Genomic DNA, 17780 nt, shown 5'->3' with positions numbered 1-17780 from the left:
TTGACCTGGGCCCTCCAGGTTACTTTCATACTTCTGCTTTTCTCCTGGGACATAAGCAAATCCCAGAATGAGATGGGGTCGCTTAACTTTTTTCGGCCCTGTCCCCTGCCTAGTCGAATGAGCTCCCGGAAGAGCTGAGGGCCCTGATGGAACTAACATGGTTCTGCAGGGCCTGCAAGACGGACCTCTTTCTCCAGGCATTTGGTGAGAAGGAAGATCTTAGCCTCTCCTGCAATGTGTCCAATGGTAATCTCCCCAGATATGTAGCAGCCAGGGAGATGGGGGCAGGATGATTGGTGCGGGGTGGCGGGTTGGAGGGGGGAGTTGTGTATTTTAATAACGGCTGTATTGTTGTTTCATGTTGTAAGCAGCAGTGAGCTGGCTGGCCAGGAGCAGTGGCCTAGAAGTTGAATGAGCAAACAAACAAACTGTTGTGGTGCCAATTTCAGGACTGGAGTGGGGTTTTCTCTGTGATCCATTGTCTCAGTAGTCCTGGCCTTCCACTTGCAGCTTGGCTATCTCTTCCAATTTCCACACGATCTTGCTGCAACTGGCCTTGTGAAACCTCCAAAGGGCCTGGAGGTTTTGATTTTGGCCTTCAGCTTTCCTTCTGTTCTCAGCATCTCTCTGCCGCAGTTCCATCCAGGTTCCTTGCATTCCTTGCAGGGGTAGTCAAACTGCAGCCCTCCAGATGTCCATGGACTACAATTCCCATTTGTTCGCTGGCAGGGGCTCATGGGAATTGTAGTCCATGGACATCTGGAGGGCCGCAGTCTGACTACCCTTGCTCCAGAGTGTAACACATCCTCCTTTAGGAATAATTGCTTGATTATATAAGCTGTTCAACAAAAGATGCATTTATTCTGTTTTTTCCTTAATGTGCTTTCCGGGTTCCTGCATGTCCCCCTTGGGTGTTTTCTGTGCGTATGGGAAGAAAACTTTAGAAAGCAGATCATTTTTACGCTCCTGCTGTAACATAATTCTGGGTATTATCGCCGGCCAGATCCCGTTTGTACAGCTTTACACGGTGTGTTTGATGGTGCTGGGAAACTCTTGGCATATCCCAGCATATTTTAGAGAAATCATTTGTCTTAAGTAGTATAGATCCTGGAGAAAATGAATGTGCTCCGGATTAGAAATACAGATACATAAACATCCAAAGAGTTGGTTGAGTATCAAATAACAAGCACTTTTGATTTAGTGGTAGATGTGATGTGTAATATACACAGCGGGATCTTCATAGCAGATCTGAAGCTCGGGTTTCTTATAATACCATTGAATTCCTTTGTTATGGGGCGTGGGGGGAGAGAAACAGCCGCATCCCAATGGGAAAATCATCTTGTTTACTTTGTGGTTAATTTTTTTTTTTTTACAATAGAGCATTGAGAATGTGCTGCAAGCCTAATTTTCCCCCAGTGTGTATTTTTAAGACAGTCGGCGTCCGAAGCGCTCCTAAAGCGGCAGCCATCACCTGCACCTCCCCTTCCCCCTCCCCACGCTGTGGTACTGGCTGCATCAGGCGTGAATGGCTGCTTCGGACACCGAAGTGCCCAACCCTCCTGTAGCTTTTCATGTGAAACAAATAGGATGGTCCTGAAATTTAAACGTTCTAGCTAAACAATCAGATTGTCTCATTTTTTTAAAAGGCATTAATGGCTCCAGTTGTTTCTTTAAAAGTGCCTGCAAAAATGAGGACGAAAGGGTCCCCGGTTTCTGTTTCCAGAGAGGCTTCAGGCAAAAAATACCAGTGTCAACTCTCATTTAGTGTTGGCTTGCAGGCTTCTTTGTTTTGTGGTTTAGCTATATTTCCACCTAGCTGTTTCTTCAAGATGGGATTTTGGCAAAGTTTGTGCAGCGCTACCAGCTGGTCTGCCACCCTGGTACAGGCCAAACCCAAGGCAGCCATCTTCAGCTGCTGAGCTACTTGAGGCGCTGTCTAGGCCATTTTTTACACATAGATATAGTGGTGAATTTCCTGCATTCGGCAGGGGGTTGGACTAGATGACCTTGGAGGCCCCTTCCAACTCTATGATTCAATGCAGTCTAAGAAGGTCCAGGCCACAACTTTGAGGAATATTTCATGGTACTGCATGCATCAAAACACTCCATGTGTGAAACATGTGGGCTTTGATGGCCTCCAAAGAATAGTCATAATGTGTACACTGACTGACTGCTTGAGAATTATTACTAAAGTGCATGAGCATTTTCTCTGTAATCTAGCTCTGCTTAGACCAGCGTAACACAGAGGAAAATGATTTTGGTTTTCTCATGGGAAGCCTGTATTCAAGTCCCCGTTAAACCTTCTGGATGCTGATTTCAGAAAACTCACGATTACTCAGCCTAATTCAGGCTCGCTGAGAGCTGCTATATGTTTATGTACTTCTTTAATAACGGGCCTTTCTCTCGCGTGGAGACTTACCCGTCCTTCTCTTCTTTTCTTTGTTGAAAATGAATGTGAGATGAAAGTCTTCTCGCTGAAAGCCCTGCGTAGGATTTGGCAGAAAGGGCCCTGCGAAAGCATGGAATCAAACAACCCTAAATTACATTTGATTGCTTACGGTTTAAAGCCATTTGGCAAGGACGCAGGATTTAACTCCTTGGATGATAAATCCCTAAGAGCAAGGACCGATTTCTGAATTCCTCTCACAGCCCCCGCATTTTATTTTTAACTTTGTTTTGTGTCAAGAAATGATGATAAACCATTGACCTCTTTTATGTGCATTTATATATATCACATGCACACACACACACACACACACACAAAAGGGCTAGCCAGTCTTTGAGGTGAAGCGATGAGGCAGAATCCGATGGAGGAAATGGGACTCCTCAGGCATCAGAGTGGAGTCCATGGAACAAATTAGTAAAAATATAGTAATGGAACCAAGCACACACGAGTTTCTTTATTTGCAAAATAATCATGTTCTTTTTGCGGAAATCCTAAGCCAGCTATTATCCTGGGACCCCAGGTCTTTGTTTTCAATCTTAGCCGGACTCCTGCCAGTGGAGAGAATTTTATGCATGATATGAGCCATCCAAACGAAATTGAAAAGACTGTAAAGAGGGGGGGTGGAAAGAGATATTCCCAGTACACCTTGGTGCTGTCAAAGCCTTAAGAAACCTGCTGGCTCCAGCAATACACGGTTTAAACACAATCGATAGCACGTTGGAAATGCGGTGCATTTTTCGTAATTACAAAACACGTCAACCCGAGTGGGATCGGATTCACCCCCTGTGTTAATGTAGTAGCAAACAAATTGGAGCTAAAATCAGCTAAAACTGTAGGGTTTGGTCTCGATAGAAGGATGTACTGTGATTAGAATAAAATCCAGTTTCTTGATAATTAGGCTCTGATATCGAGTGCTTGTTAATCAAGCTGATGTTACACAACTTGGTTTTTATGTAGCTTTGTATTATTTGTAAGCCACATTGAACTATGGACAGCCAAAGTTACCAACAAGATAGTTTTAGAGAGGAGCAAACCAATGTCATTAGAAGGGAAAATATTATGGCTGAAGCTCACTTACTTTGGACACATCCTGCGATCAAACTTGCTAGAAAAATCATTAATGCTCGGCATGGTCAGCGGCAAAAGGAAACGTGGTCACCAAAGGATCCGCTGGCTCAACACGATCCAAGCTGATACAGGAATGACCACGGACCAACTGAAAGAAGCAGTCAGAGACAGGGAACCATGGCAAAGACTTTCCTATAGAATTGCCGAGGGTCGGACACGACTGAACGGATAACATCATCACATCAAACCACATTGAGTCCCTGTTTTCAGGATCAAAAAAAATCTTTATGCCCTCGCTACAAAATCATACTTATGGCCAGCCGTGAAAGGGGAAGGTGGAATTCACTGATTTGGGTGGTCCCCATGCTGGTTTTTGGTTTAAAATACACATGTGTCCTGGGTTTGAGGCTCCAGTTGTCAGCTCACATGAGAGAAGAGGAAGCCACACTGAATTCAGAGAAGCGGAGACCTGGTGAGACCACCTGGGGAGGGGCGTGGTGGTGCAGGGTTCTCCTGGTTCCTCTTCCTGCTGCCAATTAAGTCCTTCCATTTTGTTCTTGGGGGGGTGGGGTGGCTCTCAGCAGACCCTCAGGAATAGCATAGGGGGGCAAAGTGAGTCTCAACAGGAATCCCTACCTCCTCTTCTGGAAATAGAAATGCTGCTTCTTCATGAGAAACATATGATTGGCTATGTGCCACTGTATATATTGGCTACAAAGGACAGTATATTTCATTTTAATGAGCTGCATTTTTCACCTTGATGCCAGGCTTCTACTTTATGCTGGAAATTTTTATTGAGGAAGTGTGTGCTGCCCCTTTAAAGCACACATGTTACAAGTGAGAGGCATGGGTTGCCTGACCCATGACCTGATCTTTTGAAATTCCTCCCAAGCTTTCCCCTCCTCTGCTTTGCCCTTGGGGGCTGCTGCTTCAAGCCCCATCCAGATGTGCTGGTCGCCTTGTGTCTTAAGGGCTTTAAAGATGCTGCAGTGGCCCAGTCCTGTGTAGCAGGATGAGGGGATCTTGTTCTCTGCACTTTTTCAAGATCTGAAACAGCCCTCTGGAACCGTTTTGGCACCTGAAAAAGGTTGGGGAGGGGATGAGAGTGCCTGGTCCTGCCACGTTGCTACTTTGATCAGGATTGGGCCCTTGCAGCATTTTTAAACTACTTAAGGTGGTGGCAGCATCCCTATGGGTGGCCTGAGGCTGCCACCACTTCTAGTATAGCCCTCAGACAGCCGTGTTCTGTGCCTCAACCAATAAAATGTATTGCCTGCAACAGCATGGTGTAGTGGTTAAGAGAGGTGGTCTCTAATCTGGAGAGCCGGGTTTGATTTCCTATTCCTTCCAGCTGGCTGACTTTGGGATAGTCACAGGACTGTAACGAGCTGTTCTCACAGAGCTGTTATGTCAGAGTTTCTCAGCCTCACCTACCTCACAGGGTGCCTGTTGTGGGGAGAGGAAGGGAAAGTGCTTATAAGCCACTTTGAGACTTCAGGTAGTGAAAAAAGGGGTATCTAAACCAGCTTTTTGTCTTCTTTAGCCACCAAGCAAGCTCTCTGGGTGGAGAAACAAGAGGCCAGTTTTATTTGCCAAGGTCTCTGAGCCACTCTCTCTCTCTAATGCCACTCTAGGCAGCTTGGTGGTAAGATATCTTAGAGGGTTCTTGACATTCTCCTTCATTCATTAGTGTTTCTAATCTAGCAAACCCCATTGGTAGGATTTTGAAAGATGCCAGCTGAAGAGTCATTTCTTTTACATTAGCTATCATTCTGAGAGGAGCACACTTCTATAGTCTCATTAAAGTAGTAGAAGAAGAAGAGTTGGTTCTTAGATGCTGCTTTTCTCTACCCGAAGAAGTCTCAAACCAGCTTCCACTCGCCTTCCCTTTCCTCTCCCCACAACAGACACCCTGTGAGGTAGATGAAGCTGAGGGAACCCTGATATGATTGAAGAAGAGTTGGTTCTTAGATGCTGCTTTTCTCTACCTGAAGAAGTCTCAAACTGGCTTCCAATCGCCTTCTATTTCCTCTCCCCACAACAGACACCCTTTGAGATAGGTGAGGCCATAACTGCTCGGTCAGAACAGCTTTATCAGGAGGGCTGTGACAAGCCCAAGGTCACCCAGCTGGTTGCACGTGGGGGAGGAGTGCAGAATCGAACCTGGCTCGCCAGATTAGAAGTCTGCGTTCCTGACCACTACACCAAGCTGGCTATAAACAACTATGTTTATAAGCCAGGTTGGGATCACATGCACAAAATTGAAGGTGTTCTTGTTATCTTTTAGACAGAGAGAGATTTACAGGGTCTTGGCAGAATTGCTGAAAGAATAACTTGGAAGGAACCTCTCTGCTAGTGAGAAAGCTGGCACAATTCATCATTACCAGCCTGGGGGCAAAATATGTTGAACGTCACCTTGCAGAAGCAATAACATTCTGCTGGTGCGTGCAGTCAAAATAGCCAATTGTGTTTCAAGTTCAGCGCAATAAAAGCCCTTATATTTCCTTTTCTTATATTACGTGCCTGCAAGCCATCTATTTTTAGCATGAGGGGCAAATTTAATCAGCACTGGTTGAAAGATATTGTATTCAGTCATTTGGCTGAAGCAACTGCATTATTTAAAAAAAAAAACTTTTAAAAATGTTTACTCACCAGAAAAGAAAAGCCAACCAGAAAAGAAAAACTAACATTCTCAGAACACTCAGAACACTTGTATTTTATTTTTAGTAGGACCAATTAAAAAATCACAAGTGTTGTGTGAGTTCTCAGAATTCCCCTCAGGCTGGGTGCAAAAGGGTGAAGGAAAAGATGTTTCCTGCGGCATTGCTAAGTTTTCTTGACTGTCTCACAAACAGGATGGACTGTAGACTGGATTAAATTAGGTGGTGCAGATATTAATTTGCACCTCAGCCTTTTGGGAAGAGAGGAGATGCCAGCAACTTTGGGGTGTCACTCGGGCAAAAACCATATGGTGCTGGCAGGGCATCATGGTAATTGTAGTCCCTGGACCTCTGGAGAGCCACAGTTTGGCTGCCTCTGTTCTGCTTTGGCCTACTGTGGCTTCCGTCCCGGAGTAAGCTGGTCTTTCTGCAGGTCCCTTTTTTAGCCAGTCCTGTGCAATAACGCCCAGGTTGAATCACTGCCTGGTATCCCTTAATTTGCCAGTGCAGGTTTCATGTCCTGCAGCCTGGACGGTCATGTTTTGCTCCATAAGCAGCACTAAGGATTTTTGTTTTGCTTCTTTTAAAGCCAACCTTTGTAGACTTGGGAAAGTGCAGCATACCGAACAGGCAGCAGTAACTATCTCCTATTTTTAGAGCAATTTCACCTCCAGTCCTGTAAAAACCACAGAGGATGTCCAATCAGTTTTGCTTTCTGCCACAAGGCACTGGTGCCAGGCTGCCAGCTACCATTTAGACAAATTGATCTCTCCTTCACAATGCAGTGCTATAAATCCTGGCTTGGTGATTGCGCTCCTTGAGCAGCCTCCTGCTTTCTGTTAGTCAGCACAGAAGCCTGGCTAAGGTTAAGAAAGGACTGAAGGACCGTCTTATTTCTCTCTTCTTTCCCGTTAGCACACAATCAAGCTGAAGATTGCAAATAAACTTACAGACAAGCTGCATAAACCTCTTAACCGCCTTAATTATAGAATTCAAACGGCTTGCCTTGAACTCTTGTCTCTCTTCCTCTCCCTCTGTTCCTATCCTGCACCCCATTTTTTGCTCTGGAAAAGCAAACTTTTTTTTTTTTTGCATAGTCACCTGCACATATTTCAAGATGCTCAGGTTTCAGCAAAATGGCTGACTTTGGCTGATTGGGCAGTCACTTTTTTACAGAGTGGTCTGTTGAAGCGCAGCCCTGGTTATGATCTGGATATGGAAGACCACCAAGAAATGCCAGGGTTTTTATGCAGAGGGGGACAATGGCAAACCACCTTTATCGGTCCCTTGCTTTGAAAATCCCATGGGTTGCTGCAAGTCAACTGCAACTTGACACTTCTCTTCCCCCACACACACCCACAGAGAACACAACAAAATAAAACCAGAGTTCATTGGCACCTTTGAGACCAACAAAGATTTATTCAAGGTGTGAGCTTTCGAGTGCTTGCCCTCGAAAGCTCACGCTTTGAATAAATCTTTGTTGGTCTTAAAGGTGCCACTGGACTCTGATTTTGTTTTGTAGTGCTGTGTCAGACCAACATGGCTACCCACTTGAAACACACAGAGAGGTGAATTAATGACGGACATGATTCCACCCTTCCATTGTTTTTTGTTGAGCATTTCTAATGATGGCAATATTTAGGATTGGCTGATCTGCTTCTGTAGGTTTAATTAGTACAAGATGAGGACGTTGACTACTTGCTATTTAGCAATCTGTCTCTTGTGTAATCTGCTACTAAGTGTGGCTAGAGAGACACGACATTCATTGTCTTTATTGATAGCCTGTGAAGGATTCCCTTCGGATAATGTTGGTTAGTAACTTAGTCTGAGTCCCTGCTTGTGGCACAGACAACCAGTGATGCCTTCGTTTGTTCTTCTCCACAAGTAGAATCAACTTTACATTTCATTGAAGGCCTAACTCAGTTGTTTGCTCCTCTCTCTATTCCCCTGCAGAAGCAGATGCGAAACAGCCTGAGCTACTCGGTCTTCTTAGGAGTTATGCCAGCTTGGTGTAGTGGTTAGGAGTGAAGACTTCTAATTTGGCAAGCCGGGTTCGATTCTGCACTCCCCCACATGCAGCAAACTGGGTGACCTTGGGCTCACCAAAGCACTGATCAAGCTGTTCTGACCGGGCAGTGATATCAGGCCTCTCTCAGCCTCACCCACCCCACAGGGTGTCTGTTGTGGGGAGAGGAAAGGGAAGGCGACTGTAAGCTGCTTTGAGATTCCTCAAAGAGAAAAGCGGCATATAAGAGCCAACTCTTCTTCTATGTATATATATATGTTGTGATTAATTGTGAGGAGACTTTGTGACATTGTACTCTTGTGACTTTGTAGGGTTTGTATATTGTTATTAAAATTGTACATATGCTTTTTCATTTTGTATAACTTTGTGAATTGGAGCTTCTTTGTGGTTTGCATATTATCCTTTCTGAATGTTTCTACAAGGTTCCCTGTTTTTCTGTTCCTCTAGTAGCTTAGGTGGCATTCAGACAAATTAATGGGAGATGGGTGTAATTTAATTTAATTTATTTATTATATTTGTATACCGCCCTCTCCAAATGGCACTGCTGGGTGCAAAGACAACATGGCTCTGATAACCTGAGGGGTTGCGAAAATACCAGGTGAGGTTACCACCTGCATGAACAGCTGGTAGACGTCCCAGTAACATCTGGATAGTTCCGAATGCCTGACTAGGTGGACTCTTATCCTGACTCTGCAAGGCTGTAGATGGGCTCTCACCATTCCAAAAGTTCTCCCGCTATCAGTTCTAACACAATCTATTTCACTAGCATAATTACTGAGCAGAAGTCAGTTTGTGGGAGCCCTGTCAAAACAGCAAGCAGCAACATTGTGTGTTCTGGACAAAGGTGATGGGTGACTGGTTGTCCTGAGGTAGATCTGTTGATTCTGGCAGGTTGTGCAAGCAGTTGGCTAATTTACCACATAATGTTTATGTACTTCCAAATTCTAGTTGGATGTTATTTCAACTGACACATTTTCTGTGTTTCTGTCCCTTACAGCATCAAGCTTTTGGCTGTGCAGGAGCTGGTTGACAAAGATGCACTGGAAAAGGTATTTTTATACTGTTTGTAAAGCGACACAAGCATAACTCTGCTGCTGGCACCAGGATTCCTTGTTGATGGTGGATTGTGCCACATAAAGAATCAGTTCCCAGAACCCTTCCTTCAACCCATGTCAGAGATATAGAATTTGGTTCCCAGCTTGACCTTTGGTTCTTTCTGTTTCGTAGAATCATAGAGTTGGGAGGGGCCATCTAGTCCAACCCCCCTGCTCAATGCAGGATCACCCTAAAGCATCCTTGAGAACAGTATTTCTCATTCATCATGCACTACCTGAATGTCTACAGATTGCTCTTCTGAACTCTGGCATGTGTTGCATCTCTGGGCTCTCTTAGTGAGCCATCCTGCTCCACCGGTAGCCTTTTATATTTCACTGACTTTGTCTTTAGTCTTGGGAAGAGATCACAGAAGAGCGCTATGCTGCTGAGTTATGCATGTACTTGCATGCAAATGTTAGAGGAGGTGTTTGTGAGAATAAGTGCAAATGTCAGAGGAGGGATGTATCCAAGATTTTGAGGATGTCATATTTTGTACAAGGCATCTTTTAATGTCACCTTTGAAACTTTTTGGGAGAACTAATAGTTTGCTTTGGTGAGATGCTTTGGTGATGTATGAAGTAGACAGAATCAGTCTAATGCAGTTCACAAATAACTAAGAGCATATTGGATTAAGGGTCCTGCAACTTTCTCAGTGAACCTGTTGCCAAACCCTACCAGAAAAGAATAGGTCACAAAGAGCCAAATGACTTGCTGATTAGTTGGCCATCTGATCACCACTAGCAGATATTGGCCCATCTCTAATTTAGGTGTCAAACTTTCTTAACATTAAAAACAATTCACTTCAACTGAGTATTATTATACATGTCGGAGCAAAGTAATCGTGGACACAATTGGTTAGATTTAAACCCTCAACATATCTTTGAAAATGCATTGTATATGTCTGCAGGCATAAGGATCTCCATTATTTAATGGTGTAGATGGTGGTTTGTAAAAATATCTTTATAGTGCTTGGTTTGAATGAGCAAAAACTTTTCTCAAAAACTCATTCCAAAGGAGGAAATATTCCCATTTGGGGAAGGGAACCTATTTTTGCTCCACTTTCCCCACCATATCTTCCTTTCTTTCTGCTCCAGTATAATATTTTTGCCCTCAAGTGACTTTTCTTTTAAAGCTTAGACTGCAAATGCGTTCTCAGTGGTTTCCTTCCCACCCCCACCCCAACCTTGCAGTGGTGTTTCAGCCTGATCAGGGCTTCTTCACAATTAAACCTTTGTTACCTTTATCAATTGTAATTCACTTTCACAGCAAAGCAAACTGCTCAGGATGCAATAGTTAACCAGGGGTTATACACAGCCCAAATACAACTCCAGCACTCTGTTGGCTGAAGCATAGAGATGGCTGCTTTTATACAGCATGGCTTTTTAGCCCATACGTATGCCAATATTTTAACAACAACAAGCCTTTAATAGCATGTAAAAGTACAATGTAAGGGGGGAAAGTGCAAAAGGATCCATTGCTATACAAAGGCAGAAATCATGCTTTAAAGATAAAGGTAAAGGTATCCCCTGTGCAAGCACCGAGTCATGTCTGACCCTTGGGGTGACGCCCTCTAGCGTTTTCTTGGCAGACTCAATACGGGGTGGGTTGCCAGTGCCTTCCCCAGTCATTACCGTTTACCCCCCAGCAAGCTGGGTACTCATTTTACCCACTTCGGAAGGATGGAAGGCTGAGTCAACCTTGAGCCAGCTGCTGGGATTGAACTCCCAGCCTCATGGGCAGAGCTTTCAGACGGCTGCCTTACCACTCTGCACCACAAGAGGCTCATTAATCATGCTTTAGAGTAGGACAAAATGCATTCACGATCTCCCATGGCAAGATATAAAAACTTTGCAACTGGTTCAATTATATCAGGGTTCTGGATTGTAAGCCCTGACTTCTTCGGGTAGTAAAATTATATCAGGGTTCCAGGATGTCAAAACAAACCGAATCTTAAGTTCATCCGAATGCAGTTCTCTTTTACACAGCAGCGAGTTAAGAAATTTAGCTCAGATCGAGAAATAAAATGGACAATGGGAAAAAACGTGTGTAATTGATTCTATACAGCATTGTCCACAGGGGCACAACCTAGCTGAATGTGGGATCTGTTGAAATCTCCCATGTAGCACAGTAGAAGGTAGAGCATTAATTCTAGCTAACATAAATGCTCTATGTCATTGCGGGGTAGAAATACGTAGGTAGGGGCTGAGAGCTTGGTGAGATCCCCAAGTTCTATGGAGAGCAAGTATTTCTAGCTTTACTGAGCCTTCGGGGAGGGCGGTATATAAATCTAAATAAATAAATAAATAAATAAATAAATAAGTACTTGCAGTTCTATGTGTAACAGTCTGTGTTTAATTGAATCAAATGCAGTCTTTTCAGATACCGGGTACAAGGAGTCTAAAGAGATTCCTATAGATTTAATGTATGCCAATATAAGCAGGCTTACAACCTGTTGGCCTCCTTACCGCAGGAACTGAGCTCTTCACAACAGGGGCAGATTGGCTGCTAAACTCAGGGTGAAATTCCCTGCTGCATTATTGGCCTAGAGGAGTAGTGGAGGCCAGAAGCCTGCAGATCCAAGCCCCAACCATTCTGCCAGGGCCTGAGATGCCACTTGGCTCAGAGCACAGGTGACCCTTTTTCAACACCTTTCTTCAGGCTTCGAGAGGTATTGATATTCCCCTTCAGAGAATCAGTCAATCATTCACCATTTCCATTGTGAAGAAAGAGAGCTGGGGAGGCAGTGCTGATAGCTGATCCCCAACCAACTGACCCCCCCCCACACACACACCCTGCAGATTCAAATGAATGTGTCTTAATTGTATGACGATGTCTCTTTCCAGCTAGGCTATAGTTGGCAACCCTAAATCTCATTTCTATGGGTGGGTGTTCAAATCTTGGAAGTCACTGGTGCATGGCAGGGTTCAGGCATGTTTTGGGAGAACCTTGCCCCAGATCCATTAACAGATTATTGCTGGGATTGACCCTTGATTTTTATGCATGCAAACGGTACACTTGGCAACTGAGCGATGCCCTGTAGAACAAGGCTTCCCAACTCCCTAAGCTCCCCTGATTTGGTCCAAGTTAACTGTTGAACAGCAGTGTCATGTTGCTCTCCTGACCCTCTGGTTAAGAAGAGCCAGTGTGGTGAAGTGGATTAGCAGTGGGCTAAGACCCTCCCTGCTGTGGAAACACACAGGGTGACCTCAGGCCAGTCGCATTTCTCAGCCTAGATTCAAATGGGTCGCCGTGTTGGTCTGAAGTAGCACAATAAAATCAGTCCAGTAGCACAAAGGTGCTACTGCAAAGATTTATTCAAGGTATGAGCTTTCGAGTGCAAGCACTTCCTCCTCAGAGGAAGAGTGCTTGCACTCGAAAGCTCACACCTGGAATAAATCTTTCTCAGCCTAGTTTCTCTCTCAGAGTTCTGGAGTGGATAAAAGGGAATTGGAGAATGATGTGTCCTCTTTTGGCTTCCCGTTAGGAGGAAAGTTAAATGAAGTTAATAAAGGGAGAAAGGTCCACAATGAAGCAGAATATCAAGTCATTGCTCTAATTCTAAAGTAAAACATTTCTTAATTTTATCCCTGATTCATACAATCGCATTAAGGGAAAAGTGTTTCCCTCGTGTCATAAGCCTCATTTTCAGGTCCAAGAAAAAAGCCTGTGACTTGGCAGGACTATAGAGGATGTATGACCTTGGTTCACACCGTTGGCTTTGGTTTATATCCAGTAGCTTACTGAATAAATTACTTATTTTAGATTAAAGAGGCTCTTACATAGCCTTGTATGCCTGCCATGCTCAGGGAGAGCAAATTTGGGCTATACGGAGGAGCATGTTTGTGAAGCTACATTTCTGTATGAAAATTCAACAGATTTTGAATGCGAAAAGAATTTGCCATGTAATAAATGATCAGCTGTGCTTTTTTCCAGCAGTGGACCATGATGGGTTAAGCAAGAAAACTAATTTGAATGTTGTTCTAAGAAAGGGATTGAAAAAAGTGCTAGAAATCTGTGTTTAATGGCCAGAGTTGGGACAGAGAAGGTCAAAGTTGAGACTGATGTGGAAAAATCCTAAATAATACTTTGCACTAGAAAAGCAAAGATCTATATTTGAAAAAACAATTTAAAAGAAATCAAACTTTGCTGTAAATGTGGGAATAAAAATTACTCTGAACACTTGAATTGTACTGCATGCATACTGAAAGAAATTACATTGGGAGGGGGGACTGTGTTATGTGGATTTCCCAGTTTTTCCAGTGGAGAAAAAATTGAAAACAAAGACCTCATGCATTTCCATGCTGTACTTTTCAAGTGTCTTAAACAGCATTTCACTTGTTTCAAAAGAGGGAAGAATATTTCAAAGGAGTTGTTTCTTGTATGCGTGGGTTAGTGTTTCCCTCAGTTTCCTCTGTTTTTCCATTGGGAAAAGTGGGGGGAAAGCCCTAAAAGGAAGGGACTCCTTGAATTGTTCTATTCGTTTCTATTCTGGGCTTCCTCATGGTTACATCTGGCCCTTCGTGTCAGTCAGACTGACACAAAACCCAGCTGTCCTGTGTGGCACCAGGAGCCCCAGTGTGGCCAAGATCCTTTCCAAATTTTCTTCCCTCACGACCCAACCATCATCCTTGTATGTATCCCATACCTTCTCATTCTACTGAAGAGAAGGACTTCCTAATGAGATAGTTTGACTAACTCATAAGCAAGTTTTCTGGGCACGCATATGCCTACTGAACTGAGACTCTGAAGAACTAAGTTTATAGCAGCTTCTTCAGCAAATGGCGGGCAGTAACTCCAGAATCACTCTCTTGGTTCTTACTAAGGGGAGAGAGAGATTTCCCAGAAATGCTTGTTTTTGACAAACGTTGAAAAACTTAAGAGCTTGCAAACCTTGCAAATGCCCACATCAGCTACATTCCTGGCTAATGTGCTTAGCTTTGGAGGCGCGCGCGCATGTGTGTCAAGATTGTATCATTTTGATTCGATGGCTAAAATAATCAAATTAGGACACATGCTTTCAAGTTCTGCTGTTTGCTGATTTATTAGAGCCAAAGCATATTGCAGTCAATTAAACCAGCTTGGCTGCAGGTCATGGCATGACTGCAGGAAATCGTGAGCGCTTGAGCGCAAAGGTTGTGTCGTAGAACACGCTGCAGTGGTTGGACTAGGACAGGGGTAGTCAAACTGCGGCCCTCCAGATGTCCATGGACTACAATTCCCATGAGCCCCTGCCAGCATTTGCTGCCAGAGGCTCATGGGAATTGTAGTCCATGGACATTTGGAGGGCCGCAGTTTGACTACCCCTGGACTAGGATCGGGGTAGGGCAGGAGGTGGGAAGGGAAGGTCCTCGGATGGGTAAGTTTTATTCAAGGCATATAAGCTTTCATGTCTATATATATAGGTAGAAAGCAATAAGTAAATTAGCATACTGCATAAAGAAGACGTTTAACAGATACCATGACCAAACAGGAATTACAAGCTTAGGTTATAATGGGGCAAATTCTGCGAAGGGGGGCCATAGTGAAGGAAATAAATATGTCAAGATTGGAGATTAATGGGCAGATGTATCCTTAATTGTGGAATGCTGAGAGTAGTTCACTGAGACCTTGCCATTGTGCTCCATCTATCTCCTCTCAAGCACAGAGGCATCTTTACAGCATTTTCTTCTTTGGCATGGGGCGATTGGCTTATGCCAGCCTTCCTCAACTTTTTTTACCAATGAGAAACCCCTGAAACATTCTTCAGGCTTTGAGAAAGCCCAGAAGTAGCACAATCATGCAGAATATGGTAGGGAGGCAGAGCTGTAGAAAGGCTTACCTGGGGCCCCTTCCCTTCCCAGCCCCTCCAGACCCACCATTGGCCATTTTGGGAGCAGGAGGTCCACATGACCCCATATGGTCATATCACTCAATAAACGTTTAACAAATTTAAATAAATAAATAAAAGTTTAACTCCCACCCATTCGGGAAACCCTTTCAGTGCTCTCAAGAAACCCCAGGGTTTCACAAAACCCTGGTTGAGAAAGCCTGATTTATACCTTGAGTAAAATTCTGTTGGTCTTCAAAGTGCCACTGGACTCAAACTTTATTTTGCCGCTTCAGACCCAAAATGGCTCCCCATCTGAATCTACCTTGAGGTTTTTTGTGGTTGTAATCACTAAATTGATTTTCTTTGTTGGGGTCGAGATAGGAATCACAACCAGCCAGTCTGCTTCTGTGAGAACAACCATTTGATAAGGGTTGTGTAGCCAAGTAATGGAGCTGGGAGTCTGAGCCTTGAATTTAGCCTGGTACAAAGCATGTCCCAGTAAGGGGAAATGTGAGAAGGCTGCTGGTTTTGGAAGGAAAGGTTTTTGTTTTAAAGGATAGCAGTTTGAAGATCTAGTAATGTGGTTCTTTTCTCCATGCACAGCTGCCCCCACATATCACTAGTATGGTTACCAGGACCATGTTGAGAAATACTTGAAGATTTTGAGGGTGGACCCCGAGGAAGGTGGGTTTTGGGGAGGGGAGAAACTTCAATGAAATATAATGCTGTGGATTCTACCTTCCAAGGCAAACTGATCCCAGGCAAACTGATCTATGGCACAAGGAGATCTGTTGTAATCCCAGGAGATCTCCAGCCAGGTTGGCAACCCTACTAGCTAAATGGAGAACTGTGGCCAGAAGCAAATACAGTACATGGACTTTTCTTTCTAATTTGAAATCTGGGTGTGTGTCAGTGTAGCCTTTTTTAGAGTCTACTGGGGAAAAGAGAGAAGGAACTCAACGTGGTGTAGTGTTTAAGAGTGCGGACTTCTAATCTGGCAAGCTGGGTTCGATTCTGCGCTCCCCCACAAGCAACCAGCTGGGTGACCTTGGGCTCGCCACAGCACTGATAAAGCTGTTCTGACTAAGCTTGTTCGATTCTGCCGCTTCGGCAGCCGTTCCCTCCAGGCGCACCCAGTGCCGCTCTGCGTGGGGGGGGGGCGGCGTGGGCATCAGCGAAACGGCGGTCACAACCACGCAGGCGCGGAACCAGGGCTCTCTCAGCCTCACCTACTTCACAGGGTGTCTGTTGTAGGGAGAGGAAAGGGAAGGCGATTGTGAGCCACTTTGAAACTCCTCCTGGTAGAGAAAAGTGGCATATAAGAACCAACTCTTCTTCTTCTTTCTTCTCCGGAACAGGAAATGGTTATGATTCCATACTCTGTTTTCTTGGCCATATTGGTGGGTTTCAGGTTCTGTGCTGGAAGTTCCCTGCCCCACAACAGTCCTTTCCAATACCTGGAAAATGGACTCTCAGCGTTGTAGGGTTTACCTGGAGTTAACAGCTGTGTGGGTGGGTGGGCCGTAGAGAGGAGGGGGAACGAGATCAAATCGCTCACTCTTCCATCCTTGCTTGGCTGGTTCTCTCTGGAGATGTTTTCCCGCTTTCCTGAAACTTTCCCCTTTAGTCTTTAGCACTTTGTTTTCATTGACTTCTGTCCTTCAAGCAAAGAGGAACAATGTGATGTATTTACTTCTTAATTATTTAAAGATGTTTTCCCCTTGAAACTAGTGAGGTCAGTTACAATTGATTTTTATTTTGTTTTGTTTCCTCTTTAATGAATAATTAAGTGGTACAGACAGTCTCCACTTCATATCTTCCTTGATGCAGTATTAATACGTAATCTGAATAGTTATAGAATGGGTTTCTGACCAAGAACTCAACAAACATCAATATCTCCATCTTGGACAAAGCTTTAAGGCAGGAGTAGTCAAATTGTGGCCCTCCAGATGTCCATGGACTACAATTCCCATGAGCCCCTGCCAGCAAACGCTGGCAGGGGCTCGTGGGAATTGTAGTCCATGGACATCTGGAGGGCCACAATTTGACTACTCCTGCTGTAAGGGATGTCACCTGCCTTCTGGTACTGAGTGTTAATCAGTCATTCCCCCTGGGATTGGAAAAAAACATTGCTTTCAAGTCCTAAAAGATCCATAGGTAAGGAAACCAAGTTAAGGATGCTCGACCCATGATTATACCCAAAGGTGTGTACGTGTGTAGGGATAAAATATTGGCAAGTTCCCGTCAAGCTCTCAATAAGCAGATGTTGTTAAAGGAGAAAATGGCAAACAGAGTGCAAGGTACATATTTGCTAGAACTAAAGAACAAAGCTAGCAAGCATGACTGTGAGCTTCCCCTAAATCCCATTCCCCAGTTTGAAAATAGACGCGCTAGACGAGATGCCAGGCACAAACAGCGTTTCCTATGCCCAAGCGTGCCCGGCAGCTTAGACACTACAAAGGCATTCCCAAGCGATTCATCAGGCTAGCAAGGTCAGAGCAATAAAACGCTCCCAGGAGATATACGAGCCTGGGCCTCTAAGCTGTGGGAAAATGCTACAAAATTAAAGGGCGTAAACGGGTCAGGGAAAAATCCCATGACAAGAACATGAGAACAGGTGGAAAGGTAACCAGTGAACATATGAACGGGGTCTTGACCAATATCTGATACTGTAGT

General features: G+C 44.3%; 1 protein-coding gene across 1 annotated transcript in view; it reads left to right on the top strand.

The window, feature by feature from the left end:
• Nucleotides 1-17780, top strand: part of EEPD1 (endonuclease/exonuclease/phosphatase family domain containing 1) — a 56955-nt gene that overhangs the window by 23140 nt on the left and 16035 nt on the right. Inside the window, exon 2 of the mRNA XM_077303294.1 lies at nucleotides 9198-9249. Within this exon, the coding sequence (XP_077159409.1) occupies nucleotides 9198-9249 (52 nt within the window). The remainder of the gene's footprint in view (nucleotides 1-9197; nucleotides 9250-17780) is intronic.

The sequence above is a fragment of the Paroedura picta genome, chromosome 11 (genome assembly GCF_049243985.1).
Source record: "Paroedura picta isolate Pp20150507F chromosome 11, Ppicta_v3.0, whole genome shotgun sequence".
Classification (NCBI taxonomy): domain Eukaryota; kingdom Metazoa; phylum Chordata; class Lepidosauria; order Squamata; family Gekkonidae; genus Paroedura; species Paroedura picta.
The sequence above is the reverse complement of the archived record's forward strand: the minus strand, read 5'-3'. Positions and strand labels throughout refer to the sequence as shown.